The sequence below is a fragment of the Lycorma delicatula genome, chromosome 4, assembly GCF_047948215.1.
Source record: "Lycorma delicatula isolate Av1 chromosome 4, ASM4794821v1, whole genome shotgun sequence".
In the NCBI taxonomy this organism is placed as follows: Eukaryota; Metazoa; Arthropoda; class Insecta; order Hemiptera; family Fulgoridae; genus Lycorma; species Lycorma delicatula.
In genome coordinates this window covers 207,329,164-207,342,115 of record NC_134458.1, presented here as the reverse complement: position 1 = coordinate 207,342,115, position 12,952 = coordinate 207,329,164, and the positions used below count along the sequence as shown (strand labels likewise).

The 12,952-nt window shown below is 27.8% G+C and overlaps 1 protein-coding gene across 1 annotated transcript in view; it reads right to left on the bottom strand.

The window, feature by feature from the left end:
* The window catches only part of dpy (fibrillin-like protein dumpy), a 705,616-nt gene that overhangs the window by 341,217 nt on the left and 351,447 nt on the right, over nucleotides 1–12,952 (bottom strand). Inside the window, exons 24-31 of the mRNA XM_075365108.1 lie at nucleotides 10,844–12,420; nucleotides 9,351–9,539; nucleotides 8,610–8,779; nucleotides 7,305–7,516; nucleotides 5,967–6,403; nucleotides 4,045–4,195; nucleotides 2,274–2,526; nucleotides 829–1,093 (exon numbers count right to left, since the gene is read on the bottom strand). Of these exons, the coding sequence (XP_075221223.1) occupies nucleotides 829–1,093; nucleotides 2,274–2,526; nucleotides 4,045–4,195; nucleotides 5,967–6,403; nucleotides 7,305–7,516; nucleotides 8,610–8,779; nucleotides 9,351–9,539; nucleotides 10,844–12,420 (3,254 nt within the window). The remainder of the gene's footprint in view (nucleotides 1–828; nucleotides 1,094–2,273; nucleotides 2,527–4,044; nucleotides 4,196–5,966; nucleotides 6,404–7,304; nucleotides 7,517–8,609; nucleotides 8,780–9,350; nucleotides 9,540–10,843; nucleotides 12,421–12,952) is intronic.

The window sequence follows — 12,952 nt, the reverse complement described above, 5'->3', positions numbered from 1 at the left end:
ACAATATTTTACTTTTAAGTTATGAAATTGCAAAAATAAAATTTTGTTGATAACAAAAACCTGAAGTAAATAAAGTAGTTTACAGGACTATGAATATTGTTACCAGCTTATAGAGAAATCTAAAAAAATTAACCTTTGGACACTGCCACACAAATCTACAGTAAGTTAGTTGTGTTTGAAAACATGAATAGTTGTGTTTGGATACATGAAAAATAAAAAAAATAATGCATTTAGCAAAAAATTGGACTTAAATAAATAAATATTTCGTTTGGATTAAAATACAATTACTTTACTGAAATTAATCTTTTTATGATTTATGCAATTCCTCTATACTGTTAAATTATATTTAAATTCTATTAAACCACCTAGTAAAGAATATTGATGAAATAAAGCATATCTTACCAACTTTTTGTGAAAGATATGTCTTATCTAAATATTCTGTACTAGGTGGTTTATTTAACAGAATTTATATATAAATCACAATTATCATACATTAGAACAAATCAGAAATGATTTCTTCAACTCAACATTTAACAACAGTAAGCTGACCTGATATTTCTTTAGAAGGATCAAAGAAATCTATAGGATTTAATCACAGCAGTATTACAAAATACAGAATTAATAAATAACAAATTAAATTTTTTAATAAATAAAATCAGTACAGGATAAAATAATAATTTTGAAAGCATTAACTGCAGATACTGAAGTATCTGAGTACATACTCATATTTTTACATATAAACAAGACATACAAGATCTAAGTTTTAAAAAACAAACCGATATTGTTTATATAAAACAACATTGTTACAAAGAAACAGAAAATACTTACTTGAACAAATACCATTGGAACATTTTGTACCAGCAGAACATTGGCTATCTGAAGCACAATACTGTAATCTAACGCATCCAAGACGTGGATCTCCTGTGTAACCTGGTCGACAAGAACATGTAGCTGCATGATTAATCGCTGTACACTGTGCTTGTTGGCCGCATACATTTTCTAAGGTACATGGATTAACACAAACACTGTTCAAACACAACAATGATTCAGCGCAATCTGTACTATCAACACATTCTAGTTTTACACATTCAACCTGCAAATAAAATTATTAGTAGTAATTAAAATTGCAAGTCATATCTATCTGTCATGATCATTGCTACTAATTATTATTTTAAGTTAAGGAAAAAAAATGTTAATTTTTGTCATAGTCTAGGATGAATGATCTGAACAAAATGCACTGAGACATGTAATTATCCATGTCTACCATATATAGGCAATATTACTGACTCGATGGCTAACATCATTGTCCTTATATTGTGAATGAGGAACAAGAATAATCCAACTGATTAAACTGAGTTTATGTGGTATCGTAACTGTTTTCAAGCTGAGAGCATTATATTTCGTATGTATGCAAGTATTACATCATTCATTATCCTTATTGCTACTATAATAGTAACATTAATTTAAACATCACTTTGTTACAGCTTTTATATTCACATTGTTTTACTGAAATCAAAAGTATTTAATATAGATAATATGTTGTGATAAAAACTTCAGGCTATTTTGTGAAATCAATTTATTCATTACTATTATTATTGTATCTTTTATCAATCTACACTATTATTAGAATTCTATGTGATATCGGGACCTAAACAGAAGTGGATGGACTATAACCAGTGCACATGAGTTAACTTTTTTTTTAATATTAATTTTAATTTAAAAAATTAATCTTTTTTTGTTAAAAAAATTTGTCATTAAAAGTTTTGTCAATAACTATAAGCATTAAAATTAAAAGGATTAGTAAAACTTTATAATTATCGTTTTACAATAAAAATTTGTGTATGGCAAGAGATTATTGATAACAGAGTTTGTATAAATATTAAATTTTTATAGTTTTACTTTTGAAATAAATTAAGGATATTCAATTACCTACAAAGAAAATGGTAACAAAAAAGTACAACATAAGCATGACGTAAATAACATATTGCCAAAGAATAATGAATGTAACTGAATTAATAATACAAACTTTGGAAGTAAGGATAGGCTAAGACTCAGAGCTATTTTCTTTCTTATGGAGAATAGATACTTTTCTTTAAATCATTGCCTATTTATGTAATATCTAATGATGTCACTAATACCTTAGCAAAGATCAAAAGAACTTTTGGACTGAATATGGAAGCCCATAATATCATTAATTATAATAAATGCATATTAAAAAAAATTATTCTTAATCACAGAAACATAAATAAAATATTTATATATTGAAACCATACCTTAGGGTCACCTCTTGTTTGAGAAGGACAGCGACATACAGCACTGTGTTCTAAAGCAACACACTCTGCATTTATTCCACAAGCCGCTGGTGTTTCACAGGTATTTCTACATGTATTCTCAATACAAGAAGCACTACTTGGGCAATCGTTATCAGATAAACAATCACCAGGTCGTCTACAACCAGTTTGAATGGGATCTCCAACAAGGCCATCAGTACAAATACACTGATAACCACCAGGTGTATTCTTACATCTGTAATTAATGAAAACAATATTAAAAATACATTTTATAAAGCAAATTTATAAAGCATATGTAATTAAATGACTCTTTAAATAGTTTACCAGTTTATTATTATTTTTACTACCTTATCAGCCATACATTAATTTTATAACTGTAATCATTTGATCATGGACAAGATGGTAAATTTCATACCATTCATTGTTTACAAACGGATCCTATAACATCTAGAAAATTTCAAACAATAGTATCTTAAAAAAAAAATTAACATCATTGATTAATGCTACAATTACTCGTTTAAATATGATGAAATCCAATTCCTGCTGCTACATTCAAGGGTTGTTAATCACTACTTTTTTAAAAATAATTTATTCCAAAGATATTCTGTTAACTTAATACATATGTTGTATTAACCAATAATTAACAAGTGTTAAAATAATTTGAATTAATAATTACATTACATTTATTATTATTCATTACATTATTTATTTATTATTACATTTTTGAATTAATTATTATTTATAACTATTGTAAGTAATCATTATACATCTTAATACTAAAATTACAAATAAAACATCATTAAGTTTTAATAGTAATTTTTTTTCGCAATTTGACAGTCAGTTTATGGCAACTATAAAAACAAAATAATAAAAAACTAAATTAGTAAACTCACAAGGGTTTTTCAATTAATAAGCTTTCTGGATTACTAAAATAAAATCATTTTTCAAACAAAAAATAAACATCATAATTTAAAAAACATATTATTAATGTACTTATATTACTTTAATTATTGTTAATATATTAAGTAGACGTCGATTGTGCCATTGGCTGACTTGTAATTATTAGTTAGCAACTATTAATTTTATCTTAAACTTTTTGGTGGCTAATATAAAAATAAAAATTATATAATTGTGTATGCTTCAAAGGGGAAAACAATTAACAATCTATTCCATATATTTGGCTTAGCACTAAACTAGAGCTGACTAGGCTCAGTATAACAACTAATGCTATAGTGGCGAGAATCAGAACATCATTCAGACTGATAACTTATAAACACACAAAAGCACACTGCATTAATTTTTTTAATATCTTTCAGGTGGCATCGATGGTGTGGTCATTAACCAATAAAAAATACTAAAAGAATGTAATGAAATTGCACTTAGCAGTGTTTAATTTCAGTGACTTATTGCTTTTTGGTGAGGCTTTGGCATTTGACTTTATCCTTACTATAAATTCTTTAATTTTAGGATGCTAATAGATGAGATGTTCCAAGTTCTGCAAAACTTGTAAGGTTGTAAGAAAATTTTGTCTTTGAGTATCAGTTTATCAGTTGCATAAATTACAATTTATAACTATTAAAAATGTATTAGTAAATAAATAAATAATTTTATTTATTTTTACAAATTTTGTAAACTATATGAACTTCATAAAATATTTTACAGTAAAAACAGAATAAACAAAAATGTATAAACTATGAATCAAATCTTTGTTTTTTGTTATAAACATTTTTATGTTTAGATGCATAATACTTACGTAGCTGTTTTATGACAAGGATTTTGCAAACATTCATTAATATCAACACATTTTCCATCAATATTCTTATATCCTTGAAAACATGAACAGGCTGCTTTATGACTTTGTACTTTACAAGAACCACGACCACACTTAACATTATCACAAGGATCTGAAAAAATTAAATGAATCAACTTTTCAACTAATATTGCTCTTAAATGTAACAAAATGCATAAATTAATTTGAATTATAAAATAATTAAGTAAGATAGAGATAAAAGATTAGGATTATCAACTTAGTATTTTATTAGTAAATAACCCAAGTTTTGCTTAGCCGTTCTGCATGTGCAAAAATACAACAAATTAGTAAGAAAATTACAGTAAATAAAGCTCCTTAAATTATAATCTAATGCCTGGAAATCAGCTAACTAGTATTCTATGTGCTACAGATATTACAAAACCACTTCAAGAACCTTTAAAAGGTACAGCAGACTTATTTTGAAAGTATTTAAGTTAAAATCCTAACACATTAATGACATGTTATAAAATTATTTCTCACTGTCATCAAATATTAACTGTAACTGGCTGTTAGCTGATAACATAAGTAAATAAATAAATCTATGAGGTCATATATTCTTATAGGAATGGAAACAATATGAGTGTGGTAAAATACAAACTAAGGACAGAGACAAAATGGAAAAGAGAAACCAAATGTGGAGCATATTCTAAACCAAATAATTCATAGAAATTAAAAAAAGCCACCAACATAAAATTTTGCATCCATTTTCTAAGGGATTAAACCAATTATTCTCAACCTTCTTAACCCCAGGTCCCCATTTTCAACATTAAAAGTCAGGCTCAATTTTCAACTTTTTATGGGCACTTACTCTGAAAAATGAATTATAAAATGTAATTGTTCCAAAGGATAGTAATTTCAATAATAATATTATAGGCAACAGTATTCTTGAACTTTTATATAAAATTTTGTATTTTTAATATAGAATATTTATTTAATTATATAGTATTATATAATAGAATTATATAGTATTATTATTATAGTCATAGTCTTTCATAGTCTTAATCATACTTCATAGTTTAATTATTATTATATTATTATTTCATAGTCTTTAAAATAGGGGTGCATTTAAGAGGGATACTGATGCCTTATTTCTCTCTTTAGAATGATTCTCTGAGCAGCTAATATAAACAAAAAAATAGCGAAGATGATAATTTATAACTTATTTTTCCTTTTCATTACAACAGTATCTCTTCATCCTAAAGTTCCAGGTTTGAGTCCCAGTCAGGCATGGCATTATTTCACATGCAACAAAAATTCATTATCATTGATAATGGTAATTACCATTGGGCATTAGCCATTGTTGCCTGAATAAATATATAAATAACTGGCTTTTTGTCAGAGAAATAACCATAATGGTTTTTAGGCAACCTAACTGGAAATGAAAGTCATATTTGAAATCATACTGATGAATAGATGTCAAAAGCTAGGCATATTGATAAGAGTGTGGTAAAGTAATTATTGTATTGAATTGTATACTTCAAATATAATGTCACCAGGTCTAGATAACCTCTCTCCAGATAATTTTCCATGTTCAATAGCTACTGACCACTGTGCCACTCTGGCACAACAAATTAAGCAAGATTAATATTATTAAAGTATCATGATTCCTAGGTCTGGATATGCGTATTTAAAATCTTGATAATACTACACTGGAGTAGTTAATCAGGATAAAAATATTAATAAATAATTTTTCCATTTATAATTAAACAGCTTGGTAACCAGTCTTCTAAATCACAAAGAAACTACCATAAGCTGAAAAACACAAGTTTATATAATTTTATATAAACTGCAATTTAAAAAAAAAAAAACAATACTAAATGCTATAAAAAAAATAAAAAACATAAAATAAAAAATGTAGAACTTACTCATGCACTTGTTGTTGCGATTATCACAATATTTATCACGAGGACAATCATTATCAGCAAGACATTCAACTTTAAAACATCCAACATTAAGATTATGTGGATCACCTAAATATCCAGCAATACAAGCACATGATGGTATATGATCAAATACAGAACATATGGCATTAGGACCACACTGATTAACTGGTAATGTGCACGGATCAGTACATCTTCCTTGTACACAAACAAGACTTTCACTACAATTTCTATCGCTAGAACATTGATGAGGGCGTAAACAACCAGGACTTGTATATGGATCGCCAACAGTACCAGATTTACATACACATTTATATGAACCGATTTCATTAATACATACTGCTGTACGATGACATGGTTTATCAAGACATTCATCAACATCTTGACATCCTGACGGTGTTAATTTAAATCCATTTGCACATCTGAAATAAAATAAAATTATAATTAATATTACTTTATGTTTCTTTCAGTTTATATCAATAAACATTTTATAGTAACATCATGATGCATGACACAAAACTTATTAGAAAAAAGTTTTCATAGAAAAAACTACAAGAATTCTCAAATTAATTATAAGAAAAAAAATGAAAATACAGAAAAATAAATAAACCAAGTTTTCAAATTCTATCCCATCAAAAAATCAAGGAGTGATATCAGAGACTGATGATAATCTAAAAAAATATAAATAAAATAATTTAAAATCAAAGCATGTCTGGAAAAGTGGTATACTCGTATAACCTTATTCCACTCAACTGTTGTATGAACCACCAAATCTTTCTTTGTATTCCCTCTAAATTATACTTCAAATGTTAGCCTGAGGCCAGCAGGCTAAGAAAACTTACATGTAATCATGTCAAGTCTTAGTATAAGTTGTGTGCCTTTTTGTCCTGTAAGCTTACTAATATTTTGTATAAATATTAAATTCATTATCTTTTACACTTAGTTTAATTTTGAATGACAGCTGTAATAAAATACACTATTAAAAGTAATAGTGTATTACATTCATTCATCAAGTAATGAATTTAATGTGGTATTGTGCACTAGTTACTGTTTACTGCTTGTAACTGTAACTCCATGAGGAATTTCTGAACATAAGAGAAGGATGGGAACTACATTAATATTGTTTTGGCAGTATGAAAACAACATACTACAACATTAACCATATAGTGAGTGTCATTTCACACACTTCAACCTATGCAGAAACAGTTTCAAGCGATGAACAAATAGTTCTTAATAGAGTTAATGCTACAGTTGAAATATATCAATAATCAATTATTTTCAACATTATGCTGTTAAAACGGAAATTTATTTAATATAACTTACTTGCACTTCTTACGGACACAAACTTGGCTAATATCACAATCAGCATCAATTGCACAACCTGGACGACAAGTACCACCAAGACAAACTTCACCGACTAAACAATTGCTATCACCGTAACAGACTTTAATACAAAGTCCATTATCACATCTTTCACCAACAACACAATCACTAGTTCCTCTGCATGGCTCACGACAGACGTTCTGATCACAAACCTGTAACAATTAAAAAGAAAAGAAAAGAAAATCAGATATAATTTTTTTAATTATAAAATTTTTCAGAAAGAAACTTACAAAATAAATTTTAACTAGATTGATCTTTGAAATGTATTTAAAATAATTTTAAATACAAAAAAAAAAACGGTTTACCAGCTAAATTTGAAAAAAAGAGAATGACTGACTATCTTCTTCAAAATTTTTTGCTACTTTTATAAATAAGACACAAATTTATCAGCTTAATTTGTTAAGGAACTTATAAACTAAAAAATTTATAATATACTAAAAGTTACCAATTTGAATTACTTTACTCCAAATGATAGTTGAAAGTTTAATAAAAATTCATTAATAAAATGAAAGAGAAATACAACTTCTACAGTAATTAAAACATCATATTTATTCTATTATTTATACTTTCCTGGTCTCAGCTCTAGACCTCTGCTGCAAGAAGGAAACCATGGTTGGTATTCATTCAAAAAATGGGATATAGGTTTTGTTGCATTTCTTGACATTTCATCACTCAGGGACTTCAAAAAACAAAACAGGTGGGAGGTAATATAAAAACATATGTACATATGTACATGTCTTGGTGTGTTTGAAGCTTAATAACTTATGACTGGATAAATAAATTTTGATGAAATTTGGTACAGAAACTCTTGGTCACGGGGCAATCTGTTATTAAAGTTTTGGGGACAATATGTCCAGGGAGTGGGGTATATAGTTTCTTTGGGGTCTATTTTCTAAAAAATTTTGCTAACATAATCCCCTTTATATTAATCTCAGTAAATGTGTATATGCGCTTATTTACCATTTCAAAAAAAAAAAAAATTTACCCCTTAATTCACCCCCATTCCCAAAATACAAATAAAGGTATCTTTTTATTAATTGCATATATTTTAATCAACATTTTTTAATTATCAATTAAAATATCGATTTAAAAATATCAATTTTTTAGATTTTTAAAATTATTTTCATGTATCATTATTTTTCTACTATATAAGAATAAATAAACCGTGACAGGAAAGTAAAAAAAAAAAATGTTCAATAATAATTATTAAAATAAAAATTTCCCATTGAATAAAAAAATATTTACCTGTCCAAGAGGGCACTGTTCCTTAGTAAGACATGTTGTCAAAATACGAACACAACCTTTTTGTGGATCAGGGCTACCTTGAAAACCTGGTGGACATTTACAAACTGTTGCATGATTAACAGTGGAACATTGTGCATTTGATCCACAAACACCTTCTTCTTTGCAAGGATCTATAACAAAAAAGTGGCAGAATTTTAAGACAACTAAAACAAAGTAACTAATAAATAAATGGTGACAAATAAAATTTACACAAAACTGAAAGTCAAGAGACATATTTTTAATATATTTAAAAAAATAAAATTGTAATATATGAGAAAAAATAAAAACAAAAGAAAAGAAAACAAGACTGTTTAAATATTATTAAAAAAAGATTATAATTATAGTTGTTTTTTTTTTTTTTAAGAAAAATCCAAGATAACATCATTAAAGATTACCACAGGCAGATTTGCCATACTGAGCACACATATTGTAGCCACAGAGTAGTGACTGACACAATTTCCGTTGTTCTTATCCAAAGAGAGATGAAGAATAAGGGAAAGAATGACTGTTGAGCAAGAGGTTAATCAATTCACATAGAGACTGCTTCTTATCCAGGGTAGATTGCATAATTTTATCTATTATATAAATATAAACATACATTTGTTACATATCTATATATCTGTATTTTAAATGTAAACATATATATGTTTTATATATATATATATATATATATATATATATATAAAACATTATAATTCTTACCTTGACATTTATTTGAGATACAAGCTGATGTTAATTTACAGTCTCTATTGCTGCGACATCCAAGAACACAAACTCCATTGACACAAGCTTTACCTTCGTTACACTGAGCATGTCCAACACATGGTACTTCACATTTATTATTCATACACCTTTCTCCTTCTGAGCAATCTTCAGTATTACGGCAAACAGCTGAAAAATAAATACAATAATTATTAGAAACTATGTAATGAAAGTGAATAGTTAATAATCAATCAAACTGTCAAGTCAGCAAGATATTTAGAGTAGCTTTATTTATTGCCGTTATATTTCTTGTTTGAAGTGACAGTGAATACAAATTTGTGTAAAACCATACATTTCTCAAGCCAAGTTGTGGTGTTAATTATAAAATCCAAGAATAAATATTGTTGGATACAGAATCAAAGGATCTGAAATTTATGAAATTTATTTATAGTTAGCTCAAACTAGTTGTATTTTTCACTCATTTTTGAATATCATAAAGATTTTTGAACCTAATCATTCATTAAGTTTCTTATTGAACAACCCATTTAAGAGATAGATCTTACTATATCTCAGTTTAGACCGAATATAATTTCTTAAAGAATCCCTCGAATCTGTGAGTTTTTGCTTAAGGAAGCCTTGATGTCAGTTCTCTGGTAACTAACTCTTTATTATCTGGGGAAAAAGTAATAAATTTGCTTCACAGGGAAACAGCTATACAAACACTGTAAAAGGTCTCACTGTGTTTTATACTAATATTAAGCACTGTAGAAAAATATAGTATTAATGAAAAACCTCTAGGTGGCTGAGTTTGCCAAAATTTTAATGAAAATTCTTCTTTCCCTCACAACTTTTTTCACTACATTTTTCACAATCAGTTTACTTGAAATGATAAAACTATGTATATAACATAATAATGTTTAAAAAAAAATCTCTAAATTTTAATAATAAAAACCAAAATAACAATTTTAAAAAGTGACCATTATTTTGAAATCAACAATGAAAAAATAAGAAAAAACCAAATAAACAATATTCTTAAATATTATCTGTATTATCAGTGAAAAAAAGTTTGGAATTCTAATTATTAAGAAAATAAAAATTGTACTTTTATATGTAATTACCATTATTCGTACTTTTTTTTTTAATAAACGGAAGTTAAAACAATAAAAATTAATTTTAATTCGCAATGATGCGGTATAAAACTCAATTCTTTTTTACATAAGTGGTTTACTTTGATATAAATCAAAAGAAAGTTTTTTTTTGGGTGAAATTTCTGTGGTGATTTATTTAATGAAAATTACTATTGAAGAGAATTTTAAGAAAACATATGAATATCAAAAGAAAAAAAAGAATGTGACCTGAATAAAGTGAGATATTTAAGGAATTAAGAGGAACAGAGAAACGTTAACAGAAAGGAATAGTGTATAATATGGGGTCTAAAGAAAAATGATTTTACAGAAAATTTTAAAATCTAGAAATATAAATATTATACATACCTTTGCACTGTCCATTGATACAGATATCACCAGAGCAATCAGCATCAGAAGAACAACTTGGAGTTGTTCTAACGCAACCGGTGTTTGGTCCTGAAGGCATTGGTTCAAATCTTGCTGGACAAGAACAAACTGGTTTCCGATTTTCAACTGTACAATATGTGTTAACTCCACATGCACCATCACAAGGATTGACACATTTCCCTTCAACACAAATAGATTTTGGTGGACAATCAGCATCACCACCAGGACAATTTCCTTCTAATCTACAACCAGCTGTAACTGGATCCCCGATATGTCCTGGTGGACAAACACAAGTATATCCTGAAGTTGAACTTGGTTCACATATAGCAGAAGGATGACATGGATTAGGTTTACATACTTCAATGGTAGTGCATTCAATATCTGGTAATGGATTTGGTTTAAAACCAGCTGGACACTGACAAATTGGTTTATGATCTTCTGCAATACATACAGCATTATCACCACATGAATCTTCTTGACAAACATCCAAACATGTATGTGACAAACGATCACATAACTGATGAGCTGGACAATCAATGTTATATACACAAGGGACTGTTTTACATCCTGATGTTGGGTCATTAGGATCTCCTGTATAAAGTCCAGGTGGACACTGACATTGAGCGACATGATTATTAGCAATACATACAGCATGTGGACCACAATTTATCAAATCACATGCAGGGCTACACATTAATGTACTGGTTTGACTATCTAATCTACACGTGTCAGATTCAGCACATTGATTATCTTGTGTACATTGATTTTTCAGAGTCGGTTTACAACCATTTCTATCATTTGGATTTCCAGTAAATCCAGGTAAACATTCACAATGTCCTTCATGTTTTGACGCAACACATATAGCATTAGGTGAACAATTAAATTCTACACAAACTGGTACACATTTTAATACACCTAATGCATCTTTTCTACATGCAGAAACCAACTGGCAATCTTGATCAGCATTACAATCTGGTGTTGATGGTTTTTCACAACCTGATGTCACAGGATTCCATATGAATCCAGGTTGACAATCACATGATGGATGATCATTTGTATTAATGTTACACACTTCATTTTGTCCACAAGCAACGGTTAAACATGGATTAATGCAAGAACTTATACCATCTAAATTAACTGAACATATCAATCCTTTAGGACAATCCTCATCTTTACTACATTCCTCTTTTGGTGCAACTCTTTCTGCTGGTTGACAACCAATATTAAGATCCACAGGATTTCCAGAATAACCTTCAGCACAAATACATGATGATCGATGATTATCTGATACACAGAGCGCATTTGGTCCACATTGTAATTTACTACAAGCATCGACACACTTTCGTACACCTTTACCGAGTTGAAAACAAATTTCAGTCGATTTACAATCAAAATCATTATTACATTGTCCTTGAATTTGACATCCTCTTTTTAAATCAACAGGGTTTCCTGTTAATCCAGGAGGACATACACATTTGCCATTTACACAACCAGCTCTTGGACCACATTTAACTCCATCACACTTGTGTTTACATCGACCACTTTTACAGGTAAATCTGAAAAAAAAATTAATAAAAATTTATTCAAATTATAAATTACACACAATTAGAATTCTCCAAAAATAATAATTTATAATAAAATACAAGACAAATATATGATATATATATATATATATATATACACATAAATGTAACTAATATCACAAAGTATAATCAATCCCAAAGAAATTGTACCTTTATAAATTCTGTATAAAAATATGAATAGATCTTGCATCAGTCATGTTAGTTATGAAATGGTATTTTGAAAAAAATGAATGGTTATCTTGAAAATTCCAACTTCAGTAAAAAAAAATTACGTAAAAAATAAAATTATTAAGTGTTTTTCTTTTAAATAAAAAACCAGCAATAAATAATACCTGATTCTGTATCTTTTTGTTAAACAGAGGAGAAATAACAATTTTCCAGTGACAATGAATATTCAAGAACCATAGCCATTTTATGAAATAACTCTTTAATGTGATAAATTCATATAATTTTGTTTTTTTATGTTATAACTATGAAAATGTATGTTAAAAATGATAAATTTTTA